The following is a 17,410-nucleotide window of genomic DNA, read 5'->3' as shown; positions in this document are numbered from 1 at the left end:
TTGTACTCCCACATGTGATACACCACCCATGCTGTATTTTTGTCTCCTCTCCCTACCCCAAGAGTTAACCTGGATCTAATTACAGCTGTGGAACTGACTGGAGGTTTACAAGAAATATAGGGATAGAGGAACAAGTTAAATGATACTGGAAATAGCAGATGCTGGACATTCTCCAGGATAACTGAACTGGTTCCTCTTTTTTTTTTTTTTTTTTTTTTTTTTAAGTTTATTTATTTATTTATTTTTAAAGATTTTATTTATTTATTTGACAGACGGAGATCACAAGTAGGCAGAGAGGCAGGCAGAGAGAGAGAGAGAGGAGGAAGCAGGCTCCCCGTGGAGCAGAGAGCCCGATGCTGGGTTCGATCCCAGGAGCCTGGGATCATGACATGAGCCGAAGGCAGCGGCTTTAACCCACTCAGCCACCCAGGCACCCCCTGAACTTGTTTCTTTAACAAGAATGGCAAGAGAAAGAAAAGGGGGAAGAGGGAATTCTCAAGATTAAGTGAAATTTAAAGGAAATGACAGTAGTTATCATCACTACCAATAAAAGAAAGGATTATATGTCCTTCAGAAGATATGATGACAATTATGAAAGTAGTTCAGACTATTCAGAAGAAACACATCATAGCTTTTAATGTTTAGATGACAAGCTTTGCTCATTATCAATTTTTTATTGTGATTGTAACCTTGAAGAAGTAGAGATTCGATTATTATATGTCAAAAGGAAAATACTTTTTAAAAGTTCATTGAAATTATTAAAAATATTTTTAGTTACTATCGATAAGAAATGTATTTATTTTTATGGACATTATCTTAAGGAAATAGATGGTTTATTATGTATGGCAAAAACAAACACTTTTTAAAACAATGGGAATTCATTTGAGTATAAATAAAAGAAGACAGAGAGGAGTAAAAAATATTTGAAGACATAATGGCCAAGAATTTTCTAAAATAATGAAACACAACAGATCCAAGAAATTCCCAAGAAGTCCAGATAGGATTAAGCATATACAAACATAGACACACACCTGCATATATCCTGTTTGGACTGCTGATGAGTGGGATCAGATGTCAGCCTAATCCGTTGGTCACAAAGCTCCCAGGCCTATCATCTAGATCTTACAGCAGCCTTTGGTGACTGCCATCCAGATCTGCTAACTGTCTTCAGGGAGTTTTCTTCCATGTGTTTATCAAAGTGCATAAATCTTAGAGATACCATTCTAATTTTTACTTGCTGACACTGAATCCTTCTTTTATTCTAACATTTTTTTCTTGGAATGAAAGTTTAAGTTATGGCTAAATTTTGTTTTTGCTGCCATCATAAGAATGGTAAATATGGGAACTGAATAACATGTATCTCACAGTGATAGGACTAGGCTGTATAAAATGACATTGATTAGATGTTTTGTTAGAAAAGGTAGTTTTATGACATCTCTTCATTTGGAAAGTTTTTTTGTTAGGAGACTGCATTAGAAAATTTGGGGGAAAAAACCAGTCCATAGAAGGGATTAAATTAAACACTGTGAGTTAAAGCTTGTTTCATTTGGCTGAAAGGCAATTGAAGTGGTGGTAATGGGAATACTCATTTTAGTGTTTCCTATTTTAATTACTCATTTTAAGATTTTAGGGTAGATGAAAAGTGTTTTCTTTCAAATTTAGTGTATCTTTTACAAGTAATTTTCCCTGTTCATGTGTGTGCCTTTTTCCTTGTATGATTCTTCCATTTATGTATTCCTGTGACTTGAGTCCTGAGGTTTTGACTGAATTAGTTGGCCCTGATGGCATAATAAGGGTATTTATATTTCTTGGTTTGGCTTTGTTGGCTCCTCAGGTTATCCTACCTTGCGGATAGAGAAGAACGACCTGAGAAGTGTCACTCTTTTGGAGGCCAAAGCTAAGGTGAAGGATATAGCAATATCCAGGGAGAGGATAACTTTAAAAGATGTACTCCAAGAAGGTATTTATTATCTCAAAACCAGTTTCTCAAAGGAGATTTAGTATTTTAGCACTATAAAAAATTTTTTTTTAATTCAAATTTTAAAAATTTCATCTCTTTGTGTCTAAAGATAGATAGAAGTGCCCAATTTATTTCCTTTATAAAACTGATTTTTATTTTCTCTTTCTTTAGGTCTTTAATTTGCCTTGATACAGCTTTGGTGTAATTATTAATTTTCAAATATACTAAAGCATATATTTTATATTAGCATTTGTTACCTTTAAATATATTTTCGTTTTTGTTTAAAGATGATATCCTCACCTAGCAAGCCAGTTTGCTGTGACAGATAGTATAGGGACTCCAGCAGACAGAGCAAGCATGGGCTTTGGAGATACACCCAACTTCTAATCCCAGTCTCACATCACCTGTGTGACCTTGGAGAAGTCATTTACTGTCTTCCACGTCCAATTGCCTCTTCTGTAAATTGGGACTACATTGTCTGTTCTTGAACTAGCTGTGGAGATCAAATAAAATGATGTACATTAAGTGAACTGACACAAAATAGATATTTTATAGATGTTATTACCCATGCTTTCCCTGCTTGTTGGTCCTTATTTTCTTTCTTGAGTTATAGGATATTAATTGGGGAAATGCTGATGGAGGAGTATAGAAATTAATAATAAAGTAGTACTTCATTGAACCCCTCAAGCTGTTCAAAAGAGAATTATGTTTTTCTTCCCCCTTTCCACAGTCTAGCTTGGAATGTTTTATTTATTTATTTATTTATTTATTTATTTATTTAAAAGATTTTATTTATTTATTTGACAGAGAGAGATTACAAGTAGGCAGAGAGAGAGAGGAGGAAGCAGGCTCCCTGCTGAGCAGAGAGCCCGATGCGGGACTCGATCCCAGGACCCTGAGATCATGACCTGAGCCGAAGGCAACGGCTTAACCCACTGAGCCACCCAGGCGCCCCTAGCTTGGAATGTTTTAAATACATATGAGTCATTCTGAATTCATCTCTTGGTTGAGGTGCTTATAGGTCAATCACAGCTAAGAGAGGGGCTTGAACTGCCCCCAGTGACAAATAGTAATGAGAAGAAGCAAGTATTTTAGGTCTGTTTTTGAGTGTATGCGGGGAGTCCATTTTTCTCCTTTGTTATTATTCCAGAGCTAAGCCTAGAAATTCATAAATGCCTCATTATGGAGTTCTAGTATTCCAGGCTATATCATTAATTTACTTAGGATAATTCAGAAAGAATTCTCATGTACTTATTTTAAATATGGCATTTCTAAAAGCTGTTAAAAAATTTCTTTGCTTTTAAAAATATATTATTTTTTTAAGGACTTTTATTTATCTGAGAGAGAGCAGAAGAGAGAGGGCAAAGCATGAGCAGGAGGGAGGAGCAGAGGGAAGGAGACAAGTAGACTCACTGCTGAGCAGGGAGCCCACTTCAGGGGATGATTAGTGATCTCCTTAATTACTGTTTTTCTTTTAGGTACTTTTGGGCGTATTTTCCATGGGATTTTAGTAGATGAAAAAGACCCAAATAAAGAAAAGCAAGCATTTGTAAAAACAGTTAAAGGTAGGATTTTTTTTTTCCATACTATTTTCAGAATGCTTTCCTAAGGTGGATCATGCCAGTGAAATTCTGTCTCAAATTCTTAGTCTGTGCCAGACCTTTCAGTCAGTCCATGTTAATTTAGCTCATATGAAACTAACTTCTGAGGAAATATGTGTTTGTTCTCATAAGGTATAGAAAATAGAGATTTAATAGTTTAAGATATTAAAACACTAGGTATTACTCAGGTTTGTAGTTAAACTACATCCATTTGACTTCATTGTTGCTATATCTAATACTGTGTTTTTCCTAGGTAAAAATTTTGGGGTTTTCCTCTTAAAAACATTGTTACTAGTTTTCCCTCCTTTCCTCCTTCCCACTCCCAGTTCTGCAGTCTATAATGAATAAAAAATTGACCCCCAGACTCAAAGTACTTTATGTGAATAGCCTTAGTCACTTTCCTCACACTCCCCTTGCTATAATGCTGCAGAAAATATCCATGTGTGTATGTCTACTTCTTGGCTTAGTTTTGTAGGTACAGCTGTAGTTGGCATTGCTGCCATAAGAAGTGTTTACATTTAAAATTTTGATAGATATTGTCTGATTGTTTGCTAAAGAGTAGCACTAAGTTTATGTTATCATGAACAGAATACCTATATTCACATAATATTTTGGAGAAATTTAATGCTGAATTTTTTAGTTTATAGTTCATATATATAAAAGCTTATATGTTAAATCTATTTGCTCATTTTAAGAGAAAGAAAAAAGTGGTAATTTATAGGGTACCTAATATCTGACAGTGTCTGATATAGACTGAGATGACAGGGTGTTAATTTTGAAAAAACAAAGTTAGCATTTTGATGCAGAAATAGAGGGGAAAATTAAATTCAGTTTTATAGGTAGGAGGTGGCAGTTTTATGAAGTTTTTGAAGTTATAAGAACTTATGTTTCTCAGTCTTCTTAAGTGAATTCGTAGAGAGTATGAAGGATTTATGTTTATTTTTCTAAAAAGCTGTACTAACCTAACAAAAAAATGTAGAATTTCATTTCTCTTAATTTAGCAAGATTGCTTGCTTAAGGATCCTTCAAATACATGCACACACACAGACATACATACACATTTTATGTTTTCTAAAAAAGTGGTTTAGCTTACTCTACTGTTCAGTATGTATTTTATCTACCTACCTCTGCTAGCCCCAAAGCACTTTTTTTTTTTTTAAAAGATTTTATTTATGTGACAGAGAGAAATCACAAGTAGACGGAGAGGCAGGCAGAGAGAGAGAGGGAAGCAGGCTCCCTGCTGAGCAGAGAGCCCGATGCGGGACTCGATCCCAGGACCCTGAGATCATGACCTGAGCTGAAGGCAGCAGCTTAACCCACTGAGCCACCCAGGCGCCCCCTAAAGCACTTTTAAAGGGTAATATTTACGTTAGGTCCATTAGATTTCCTGACTAGTTTTGAAGGATATTTTACATATTACTCTTTGTAAATGTAAAATTTGAACCCTAAGTTTGGTAACTATTGAGATTTGTTACATTTTCCCCATTTTTTTAAAAAGATTTATTTATTTATTTGACGGACAGAGATCACATGCAGGCAGAGGCAGGCGGTGGGGAGTTGGGGGAAGCAGGCCCCCAGCTGAGCAGGTAACCTGATGCAGGGAGGCTCTATCCGAAGACCCTGAGGTCATGACCTGAGCTGAAGGCAGAGGCTAAACCTACTGAGCTAGCCAGCCACCTCCATTTCCCCCATTTTTAAGGAAATATTTCTCTAATTTTCATATTTTTCTGAGGTTTATACATAATCTGTGGGCAGTTTACAACTGGGTTGTTACTAATTTATTCTGAATGAATCTTTAATTAGCAAAAGAGCTTTCTATACAGAATTGGATTGATTTAGGGGTTGGAAGCAGGGGGAAGGGAAATAATAGTGATAAGAAAACACAATGTGGATACTGGGGCTGTTTCACAAGATAAGATTTCTCCTTCCGGACACACTTGAAGTTGTAGGCACTTGGTTGTTTCTATGCCTTACCACTGTAATTATAATGTTCCTTCTGAGCTAGCCGGAAATAAGTGAAAGCACAGTGAGTCCTTAGCCAAGATGTGGTCATGGTTTGCATGAGAAACGAAGAGGAAATCCACTGACCACAGTCCTTGCCTCTAAATTATTAGATAACTCCACACGATTGGGTATCTCTGAGATTTACTCTTTTGGAATGTTATGATTTTTTAAATTGAAGATATGTAGGGCTAACCAAATTCTTTCACAAATCCATATGCTTTGTTACATGCCACACAATTAGAAGTACTTCTTAAACTGCAAGAAGTAAGTTTTTAAAAGATTTTGTCCTTTGCCTTTAGGCATAAGCAAGAAATTGCAGTTTGGCTTCTTAAAAATTTCATAAATTTGCACAGAGACTTAATGGATATTCTGATATAAATTTACAGAAATTAAAATTAGGAATCTGAATTTCACACAATGAATATTATAAAATTGAATTTCATAGAATTAATTATTTTGAGGTTACTGGTGTTAGGGTCTTGTTTTATAGCTGCTAATATTTTGTAATTTTGAAATAAATATTTTTTATCTTTTTTTCTTGTAATTTTTTGGAATGTAAGTATTTTAAAAGATTTTTTTTCCAGGAAAATGATTTTTTCTTACTAAATGGATAAAATTATTTTTTCCCCAACTCAAAGTTTTCTTAAATCATTATCCAGTTCAAGTGTCCCTTGCTTAATAGAGTATGCTTATTAAAGTTAAGAATTTGAAAAATTATGCATAAAATGACACGCCTTAAATATTTTTACTTAGATCTTCATACCCTTGACAGGAAAGTAAACAGTTATTAACTCGGTGCAGAACTCCAACTGTTACTAGTTCGCAGTCTGAAAAAGACACTACTGGTCCCCAAATCATCCTGGCCATAATTTAATTAAAATTTATTTAGATTACAGAAAGAAATAAAGGCACAGTCTGCCATTCCTAAATGATCCTAAATTTTGAGCAGTTTTTAGACAAGGAGTTTATTCCATTGGTGTGAAGCACCTTTTTCCAAAGAAATACGAAGTGTTTCAAGTTTTTGACTCTCTTTGTCTACCCATTTTACATGCCTACAAAGGTTTTAAACTACATGAAGCTGTCTGGAAATATGGACACAACTAGCAAGGGTGGAAGAGGGAGTGATTCCGCTTGGTTTTGCTTCGACAGCTCTACTTTTAAGGAGCGAATGTGACACAGACTCATAGTGTCTGACTTCAGTGTTCTGGATTTTGCTCTTGGTTCAGTATTTTACTGGGTAGAGCTCGGATGTGGGATCTTGGCTTTACCAATCTTTCTCTTTCTCTCTCTTGTTGCATTGATTAGAAGCTTTATAAGTTATTATGACTATTTTTATTGTTGATATACAAATTAGTCTTTTTCTTTATATAGATCAAGCTTCTGAAATTCAGGTGACAATGATGCTCACTGAAAGTTGTAAGCTACGAGGTCTTCATCACAGGTGAGAGAAGAAACCACCCAGCATTTAAGGGTTAAGCATAGTAACATTGTATGCTACATTTTTATTTTAAGAATGTTGTGATATGTTCTGAACTGAAAGCTTTTTGGAATAGCTTATTTTTTTTAGAATATCGAAGTGAAATGCATGCTTAGTGTACAAAATTTTAAAATGCAGTAAAGTATAAAGAAAATGAAGCAGAGTATGTAAGTCCACATCTGGATAAACATAGCTAAGCTTTCAAGAGGCTTTACATACTTTTATGAATATTTTCCTTTAAAAAATAGTGATATATAAATATCACTATTCTATTCTATATCACTATTCTATATATATATATATATATATATATCACTATTCCATATCACTATTCTCTCTCTATATATATATATGTGCTAAAAAATATTTGCTAAGAAATTTTTAAACAAAGAATACCAAAGACAAGCGTAATTAACACCAGTGAACATTTTGCCTTTTTTGTTTATGTCTGTTATCTATCCAGATGATAAGTAGATATTTATGAGTGTAGAAATATTTTAAAGTAAACTAGATACCTCAGCACTTCCAGTTCATTTCCAGCATGCAGTTCCACCGCCCCCAACAAGAGGATGTTTTCTTAAATAATCGTAACACTATTACTATCTTTGATAAGGTTAACAGATTTTTTAAGATAACAAAATGTACCTAACTCTTCGTATAAGTAACCATGAATTTATTTCCATATTTTAAAAGGATATATAGCAGTTCATTGAATGGATGTACTGTGTTTTATCTAACCAGTATCTTGTTGTTAGGTCATAGTATGATTTAAAAAAAATACTTAGAGTTCTGTATAAAGAACTCTTTCTTAAAAACCCGATTATCAGTCTTTTTCACAGAGCTATAAGGAAAGCTTCTACGTTCTCAGACAAAAAGAGCTTCTATATTGTATTGCACTGTGCTGTAGTATCAATATTGGGTTGAAGGATTTTTTTTTTTTTTTTTAACAGCATGTAAGGTCAACTTCATTTGTATGCCTCTTGCAGATTTGGTTGTGTATGTTTACCAAAATGGGACAGTGACCATCCCTGTTGGAAGATATTTATGAACTTCTGGGGGAAAAAACACATGAAAGTGATGCATGCAAAAGGCAGCATGCATTTTAATTTCTGGGTACTTCAAGCAGTTACTTGGGTTCTGCCATAAAATAAGATGACTATGCATAGTTTTATTTTTAAATATCATTTATACTTTGGTTCATATTGGAAAAAATTTGAGAACCTAAAAATAAGGCAGTAGTAGTAAGATCAAGAAAATGATGAAAATCAAACTTGAGTTTTATGGCATTGTAATGGTGGAAGAAAAAACAAATAATCCCACAATAAAGATATAAATATTTTTGCTGTGAATGAACATAAAACATCTCTTAGCTTCTGGGCAGCCAAGCTGAGGAACCATTAAAAGTTCATAAATCTCAATGTTAGAAGAGAAAGAAACATAAATGTTCCTTGGGGGAGAAAAAAGATTTTCTAGTTTCAAATTCTAAGGCAGCTGCCTCATTAAGCTTATCATATACTTGGGGCATTGATTAATATAATGAACAGATAAACTTTTTAGTTTCACTGAGTATAAAAAAATCCCAGGGACCTTTGACATACAATACTGAGGGACTGAAGGGTAAAGTCAAGTGGTTGAAGAATGTTATTTTCCATCGACCTAATTGAGTCCAAGTGTAAAACTTACTTACTTACAGAGGAATGGATGGATAACTCATTCCTGAGACTGTATTTTCTAAGAAACACATTGTGTTTCCTCTGAGTAACAAAACAAGAATTGGGTAATGGTCATTTGGAAATGTCCTTCTTGGCAGTATTGGAAGTGCTTGATGTTCTCTTATGCTGACTCTAGAGGGAAGAGTCAAAAGTGTTTAATACTAGTATGTAATGTTAAATCTAGTACTTTGGTGCCTACCTTGTATTCTTAGGTAGAAGATCTGCACCACTTCAGCACAGAAGTGGGAGACAAAGCTAGGATTTTCTAAGAAGTACTTTTATATCCTGTGTAGCTCAAATATGCTTTTGCAGAAAAATGTTCAGAGCAAGTATTTGCAGTATTTCCCATGTGGCTTTCAGCTATAGGGTTTTCCAGCAAGCATCCTGTCAGGATGAATTAGCAGCCCCAGGACACCCTTAGGTGATAGAATTCCACATGCTGAATAGGGTCGATACTGGACACTCAGTGTTTGGGGAAAGTCTTCTAGAAGCAGATTGTACAGTTTGGTCATAGTTAATTGTTCTTTCTGGCTATACAGTAATACTAGGACTCCTAGGTTTTTTGTGTTTTTGTGTTCTTGTTTGTTTGTTTGTTTGTTTGTTTTTAGGTAGGTGCCACAGCCAGCATGGAGCCCAGTGCTGGGCTTGAACTCACAGCCCTGAGATCAAGACAGGAACTGAAATCAAGAGTTGTATGCTTAACGGATGAGCCACCTAGGAGCCCCAGGACTCCTAATTTTTAATGAGCAAAACACATTGTTAATATGTAGAAAGTACCTTATTGTTCTCTCCACTCATTGTAGCAGTTTGTTTCATTTTTTTTTAAGATTTTTTATTTTATTTTATTTATTTATTTGTTAGAGAAAGAGAGAGAGCACAAGCAGGCAGAGTGGCAGGCAGAGGCAGAGGGAGAAACATACCCCCTGCTGAGCAAGGAGCCCGATGTGGGATTCCATCCCAGGACTCTGGGATCATGACCTGAGCCCAAAGCAGCGGCTTAACCAACTGAGCCACCGAGGCGTCCCAGTTTGTTTCATTTTTAAGGGGATTAGGGCCCACCATGCTTTTTTTTTTGATCCCTGGTGTCATGGGTGTCTCTGCGTTTCTTTGTTCATTCTCTTATTCTCATTCATGAATTGCCAGTTTTGCATTTGCAACTCTGCTAGGCCTGAGGAATAAAAATGAACTAATGAGTTTCAGTATTCATATTATAGAACTTATCAAGCAAACAAAATACACTCAGTAAGAAATGATGCCTTGTTTTAGAATTTAACTTTTTCTTTTTTTTTTTTTTTAATTTTTAATTTTTTATAAACATATTTTTATCCCCAGGGGTACAGGTGTGTGAATCACCAGGTTTACACACTTCACAGCACTCACCAAAGCACATACCCTCCCCAATGTCCATAATCCCACCCCCTTCTCCCAAACCCCCTCCCCCCAGCAACCCTCAGTTTGTTTTTTGAGATTAATAGTCACTTATGGTTTGTCTCCCTCCCAATCCCATCTTGTTTCATTTATTCTTCTCCTACCCACTTAAGCCCCCATGTTGCATCACCACTTCCTCATATCAGGGAGATAATATGATAGTTGTCTTTCTCTGCTTGACTTATTTCACTAAGCATGATACGCTCTAGTTCCATCCATGTTGTCGCAAATGGCAAGATTTCATTTCTTTTGATGGCTGCATAGTATTCCATTGTGTATATATACCACATCTTCTTGATCCATTCATCTGTTGATGGACATCTAGGTTCTTTCCATAGTTTGGCTATTGTGGACATTGCTGCTATAAACATTCGGGTGCATGTGCCCCTTTGGATCACTACGTTTGTATCTTTAGGGTAAATACCCAATAGTGCAATTGCTGGGTCATAGGGCAGTTCTATTTTCAACATTTTGAGGAACCTCCATGCTGTTTTCCAGAGTGGCTGCACCAGCTTGCATTCCCATCAACAGTGTAGGAGGGTTCCCCTTTCTCCACATCCTCGCCAGCATCTGTCATTTCCTGACTTGTTTATTTTAGCCAGAATTTAACTTTTTCTAAAAGTTAAACTGGTTGTGGTGTATAATTCCACATGCAAAACATGTTGTTTTCTTTATGTCTTAACATTCCTTGAGTAAGAATTGTAAAGCATTGAAATATTTTTAAACATTTTGAAAGTCTTTTTATTATTTTTTCCACTGGACTTTGTGAGAATAATTTTTACTGTAGGTTAAAATAGCTGTAGAAATAAAATTTATTTATTTTAATAACAACTTACTTTAATTATATCAGAAGTACTTCCTGACAGAGTGCTCTTGAATTCTTCTTTTGCTTGTAGTTTGGCTTTCCATTGGCCCAAGTTGCCTGTTGGCGACCGTCTAAACACTGAGTACTCCGAGCTCTCACTCTGCGAGCACACTGGGCAAGACTGAGAATTGGATGCGTTCTTGTCTTAGGTCCCCACAAAACCTTCCCTTCGTCTGCCTTTTTCTTGTCTACAGAACCAGTTTCTTCTCTCATCCACTCTTCCTCTAGGTCCCAGATCTTCCTCTTTATCCTTTCCTTTATAAAAGGGCAGAATGAAAACCAGCCGTTTGTACTTTAAAACGTGTCCATGCAGCTTGTTACCTCTTCTGGAGAGATTTTAACGATTTTATCAATGAGATAATTAAGTAAAAAGTTACATAACCTTGAAGAAAAATAATTTCCAGATACCAGATACCAGTGGAAAGAGGTATCATTAGGCAATAGGATAAAAGTATTTATGTGTGCCATGGAAATTTAAAGAGAAACAAGACTGTTACTATGTGCTTTGGCTTTATTTATAACAGCATTTTGTGGTTGGTGTGATGCCATGTTAGAGATATGGAAACTAAGGTCAGGAGAGAGAGTTGCACAGACTATCCATAAATGGCAAATTTAGTATTTAGAAATCAGTTCTAAGTCCCATGTGACCAGCTAAGGACATCTTGGCTGTTGTGGCAGTTCCATCCTCTTTGAGGTCTTCTTGATTATCATATTCTCGTTCATAATCTGCCTTTTTTTTTTAATGTTTTGATGGACTTAAGGGGATCTCATAATACACTCATAATGCATCAAGTCATTTTTTAAATGTCTCTGATTACCCCTTAAGAGTAAAGATTTAGGGGCGCCTGGGTGGCTCAGTGGGTTGAGCCTCTGCCTTTGGCTCAGGTCATGATCTCAGGATCCTCGGATCGAGCCCCGAATCAAGCCCCGCATCGGGCTCTCTGCTCAGCAGGGAGCCTGCTTCCCTCCTCTCTCTGCCTGTTTCTCTGTCTACTTGTGATCCTCTCTGTCAAATAAATAAATAAATTATTAAAAAAAAAAAAAAGAGTAAAGATTTAGTGTATGTATGTAATGTTAGAGTGTGTCTTCAGAGAATCCAGTTCACAGGAAGCAACTTGGAATTTACTGCTTTTCCTATCAAGAAAGTGCGTATGTGGAAAATACTTATGTCTAGTTTCAAAGGGCATTTGTTAATTTTACTACATTTTTAATGGTAATCATGTTTTTAAGTATGTTTGAGATTTTCTTGTTTTAGGTTATCTTTATTACTTTTTATTAAAAATAAGCCCTTGAGGATTTAGATTTCACTTGTTCTCCTGATTTCTTATTATTTTGTAGAAATCTTCTTCCTATTACGCATGTGTGTATAGAAGAAGGAGAAAAGCCCATGGTGATATTGCCTTACATGAATTGGGGGAATCTTAAATTGTTTTTACGTCAGTGTAAATTAGTAGAGGCCAATAATCCACAGGTGAGAAAAATTTTCCCTTATACCAATTATTTACCAGGAACTTCTGATTGTATTTTTGAAAGTAGATGTTAACCTTCTTAATATAAACTGTGTAAAAGCCTGCAAAAAGAAACTCAAAATGTACCAGAAGTTATTTATAATCTGTTGATTTAGAGGAAGATGGTTTATGATTCCAGTCTTGAAGATTGCACTTTACTGATGCTAAAGTTCTTCCTTTTCATCCATTGTGTGTTTATTTATAATCACCTCAACTCTAACACCATCTCAGTCATTTTCCTGATAACTCTTTGAAGGTACCAGTATTAGATCTCCCTTCTAGGAATGGAAACAGATTTAACTGAGTCATTTGGTCCATATTGTATCAAAACCTGGTGGTGACTGGAAGTCTGGATTTTGGAGATAATCCACTTATTTTTAATATGCTTGGCTTAAGATGTCAGTCACTTAAGAGTTTCCTTCTCTTCACTGCTTGTGTACATAGCTGTGAAGCATTTGGCTACATTCCAGATGCATGATGGTAGTTGTCCTAAAGTCTAGCTGGTGTTTTGTTTTACTGTAAATTGTAGCCACATTAAGTTTGTTTTAGGGTTGTTTTTTTTTTTTTTAAAGATTCTATTTATTTATTTAATAGACAGAGATCACAAGTAGGCAGAAAGGCAGGGAGAGAGAGAAGGGGAAGCAGGCTCCCCGCTGAGCAGAGAGCCCGATGTGGGGCTCGATCCCAGGACCCTGAGACCATGACCTGAGCCGAAGGCAGAGGCTTTAACCCACTGAGCCACCCAGGCGCCCTGTTTTAGGGTTTATAATAATGTACTTACTACAGTTGCCAGGAGAAAGTGGATTCAAAGGCTGCATTGAGTGTTTGACTTAATATGTCAGGATTAAAGCCAGGGTTCTAACAAGTTGTTGGAGGCTGTAACCCATCAGTATCACCTGAGGAAGAATTTCATTCCTCAGCTCACAAGACTGGCATCCTGGCTCTACAGGAGCACATCAGTAGCAAGAGCTGTAGACTTCCATTAGCTTGAACATGGTCCTCAGAGTACATCTAATAAAAACTATTTTTTTTGAGTTTTTAAGAAAAGAACAGGCTATTGAGTAATAAGCATTTGAAATTTTACCTTGAGAGTCCGGCATTCATGAAACAGATATTTATTGAGCAGTTCTTTATGTGCTGGATGTTGGGGAGCTATACCTGACAGATGAGAGGGGCAGTGAAGTAAATGGTAAGTTACATTACAGAATGGTAAGACTGTAGTAGATACAGATATTAGAGAGCTATGGGAACATATTCTTGGTCAAGAAGTAGCTTTTTAAAACTCCAGTATAGGCATAAAGAAGTATTTTGGGATTAAGAAGTATTCTGTCTTTTGGGATAAAGAAGGATTTTGGGATAAAATAAGTAGCTGACTGCCATCATCATTTTTGTGCTACCTCCAAACATCTTTTTTTTCCCCCCCAACAGGCAATTTCTCAACAAGACCTGGTACACATGGCTATTCAGATTGCCTGTGGAATGAGCTATCTGGCCAGACGGGAAGTTATCCACAAAGACCTGGCTGCCAGGAACTGTGTGTGGGTGCCATGAGCTTGTCACTATCATTTCATGTTTAGTTTTCTCTGGATTTGGGGTTCTGTCCAGGAGCCACAGTGGGCATTATATGGTATTTTAGAGTAACTGTGATCCATATGTTTTAAATACACCAATTGTATTTAATGTTCATGTCTTTAATTTTCAGCATTGATGACACACTCCAAGTTAAGATCACAGACAATGCCCTCTCCAGAGACTTGTTTCCCATGGATTATCACTGTCTGGGGGACAACGAAAACAGGCCAGTTCGGTGGATGGCTCTGGAAAGTCTGGTTAATAATGAGTTCTCCAGTGCTAGTGATGTGGTAAGTGCTGGGACTCCTGGACATCAACAGGTTTTATGTTTTAATTTTTTTTTTTAATCTGGTAATTGTTCCCTGACACGTTTCATTGAGAAAGCTAGTGTCATTAGCTCCATTCAGCCAGTTTATGGAAAGAAGCTGTGACCCGTACCATGATCTTTTACTGTGTGTAATCACAGTTCATCCTCAGAACAGCCGTGTGAGGAGCTGTGAACACTAAGAAGTAGCTGGGTACTACTACCCCAGTTTGAAAGGTGGCTACTAAGGCTTAGAGAGGTTTCCAGAGCTGATTATTTTTCTTTTCTTATTTAAGTCTCAGAATGACCAACTTGTTGCCAGATGATAAAGATTTATTGTTTTCTTCTTTTCAAACAGCCTTTTTCAACATTATGACCTGTGTTATTTATAATTCCCCAGATGTCACTCTCTTCCCTTTAGTCAGTTTCTGAGTAGTTCTGCCCACCAAAGCACATCATAGACTGGATCCTTTATACTTAGTGATGAATAGTTTCAGAAGCAATGTTTACTTGTAGGTAATTTGCAGATATTTTAAGTTTCTTTTAACTTCTCACTTTTTAGTCTGATTTGAAAGATGGATTATTTTCCTTTCTCTTGCTTATTGCAGTTTATTATTGTAGCTGAACAGGTAGAGATTAGGTAAAATTTCTGCTTATCAGAGTCAGTTATCATATGGTTTCACTTATTTGTGGAGCATAAGAAATAACACGGAGGACATGGGGAGATGGAGAGAAGAAGGGAGTTGAGGAAATTGGAGAGGAAGATGAGAGATGATAGAGTATGGACTCTGAAAAACAATCTGAGGGTTTTAAAGGGGTGGGGTTTGGGAAGTTGGGTGAGCCTGGTGGTGGGTATTATGGAGGGCACGTATTTTGCATGGAGCACTGGGTGTGGTGCATAAACAATTCTGGTACACTGAAAAGAAATTTTTAAAAAATTAAAAATTAAAAAAAAAAGAAATACGAAAAAAAGAAAAAAATTTCTGCTTATACAGTCCCCCTCTGGTGGCCACTCAACGATGTTAGCGTCATCACATAAAATCTTATAGAATTGTCTGCTTCAAAGTTTCAACTGTAAAAATTGGGCTTACTGTATCATTGTAATTTGTGTCTCATATTTTACTTACAGTATGGGGTTACCCTTTTACTTCTAAGTTTGGATGCTCTAAGGATCACTCTCTTAATACAGTCATTTCCTCAGTGTATTAGTATCCTCTGGATGCTATAACAAATTATTGCAGCCTTGGTGATAAAGCAACAGAGATTTATTCTCACAATTGAGTTCTGAAGGCCAAAGGTCTGATGTCAAGGTATAGACAGACCATGCTCCCTCCAGAGGCGCTAAAGGGGAAACCTTCCTTGCTTCTTCGGCTTCAGGTGGCTGTTGGCATCCTTCTTGGCTGGATCACTCTGCTTCATGTTCGTATCATCTTCTCCTCTATGTATGTCTGTCTCTTAAAACTCCTGCCTCTCTCTTATGGAGATACATATGCTTGCATTTAGGACCTGCCCGTATAATTCAGGATAAACTTTTGAGGGGAGGGAAGGGTTGCATTTTTGTTTTTGATTTTGCTTTTTCTCAAATAATATGAAAAGAGAAAGCAGAGTTTGATTTTAAGCTAGCCCACTGCTGCTGTATTGAATATCATTAGGGACCAATTATATTCTTACTGATATGGTATTAGTTTTGGGGGGTTGCTAGATATTTATTTAGAAGTTCTGAATTATAGCTGGAATTCTTTAACAGCTTTTACATTAAGCAAAATTGTTTTCACAAGGGTATAGATGAGTTTAACTTTGGTTTTAGCACATAGCTTTAAAGCATAGTATCAGTTAAACTTAGTACTGTATGGTTTTCAAATCTACCCCTTTAATAGAAAAGCTTGTATCTGAACATTTTTGAAAGCAAAAAAGTAAAAGAAACTTTGTTGAATATTTTCTTTGAAAATCTTACTCTGGGGGCGCCTGGGTGGCTCAGTGGGTTAAAGCCTCTGCCTTCGGCTCAGGTCATGATCCCGGGGTCCTGGGATTGAGCCCCACATCGGGCTCTCTGCTTGGCAGGGAGCCTGCTTTCTCCTCTTTCTCTGCCTGCCTCTCTGCCTACTTGTGATCTCTGTCTGTCAAATAAATAAATAAAATCTTTAAAAATAAGAATAATAAAATAAAAAATTTTTTAAAAATCTTACTCTGTTATTAATTTGAAGTATTAAGTCACCCATCTGTTTGAGATCTTTTTATTTTTCCAATGGTTGATTTTTAGAATTTATGATTTTGTTACTCATTGAAATATAGCATAATTGCCTTAGCAGAAATGAAGGGGCAGTGGTGGTGATAAAACTAGTCTAATGGGCAGGAAATGGATGTTTCTTAAATGACAGATATGCCATGTATCTTCAAGAGATTGGGGATTGTTTGATTATTCTCTTAGAAAAAGGAGTATTGATTGATAGCTATTAATTAATTGACAGGTAATACTTCAAGGGGTTGTACAAGATGGCCAGTAGTGCGGTTTGCTTGCACATGGACGCCCCCAAAACACACTTTGCTTAATTTAATGTATTTATACAATATAGGGGCGCCCCTGCTTTTTTAATTCTTATATTAAAACACAAATGTTAAAGAGTGCTTTTTAATATTTGTATTAAAAATATGTACATATAATCATCCTCTGTTCCTGTTTTTCCTTTATAGATGGAGTTGGGGGTTCAAAAGCTACATTTAATATGGTACTTTGGGGCTGAGAAACTTTATACATAGTCATATACAGAATAAGTAATGTAACCTCACTCTCACCAGAGTCTCTGAACATGTAAAATACATATTTCAGGTATAAATGTTAACACCTATTTCTGCCTTGGAGAGGGCATTCTCTTTGTCCTTTAAAAGATCCTTAACATTTTGCATTTTTCTTATAGCTTAAAGTTCTATGTGATTTGTTTGGAAATACATTAATGTTTTTATCTTAAAAATAATACATTG

The 17,410-nt window shown here is 36.1% G+C and overlaps 1 protein-coding gene across 2 annotated transcripts in view; it reads left to right on the top strand.

Moving 5' to 3' along the window:
• The window catches only part of RYK (receptor like tyrosine kinase), an 87,052-nt gene that overhangs the window by 53,064 nt on the left and 16,578 nt on the right, over window positions 1-17,410 (top strand). The window contains exons 8-13 of one of the 2 annotated variants that reach the window (XM_059162651.1): window positions 1,835-1,960; window positions 3,439-3,525; window positions 6,937-7,006; window positions 12,386-12,518; window positions 13,984-14,093; window positions 14,258-14,417. In XM_059162651.1, coding sequence (XP_059018634.1) covers window positions 1,835-1,960; window positions 3,439-3,525; window positions 6,937-7,006; window positions 12,386-12,518; window positions 13,984-14,093; window positions 14,258-14,417 — 686 coding nt within the window. Of the gene's footprint in view, window positions 1-1,826; window positions 1,961-3,438; window positions 3,526-6,936; window positions 7,007-12,385; window positions 12,519-13,983; window positions 14,094-14,257; window positions 14,418-17,410 lie in introns of both variants that reach the window. The other variant, XM_059162650.1, reaches the window with a different exon arrangement.

The sequence above is a fragment of the Mustela lutreola genome, chromosome 2, assembly GCF_030435805.1.
Source record: "Mustela lutreola isolate mMusLut2 chromosome 2, mMusLut2.pri, whole genome shotgun sequence".
Taxonomy (NCBI): domain Eukaryota; kingdom Metazoa; phylum Chordata; class Mammalia; order Carnivora; family Mustelidae; genus Mustela; species Mustela lutreola.
The sequence above is the reverse complement of the archived record's forward strand: the minus strand, read 5'-3'. Positions and strand labels throughout refer to the sequence as shown.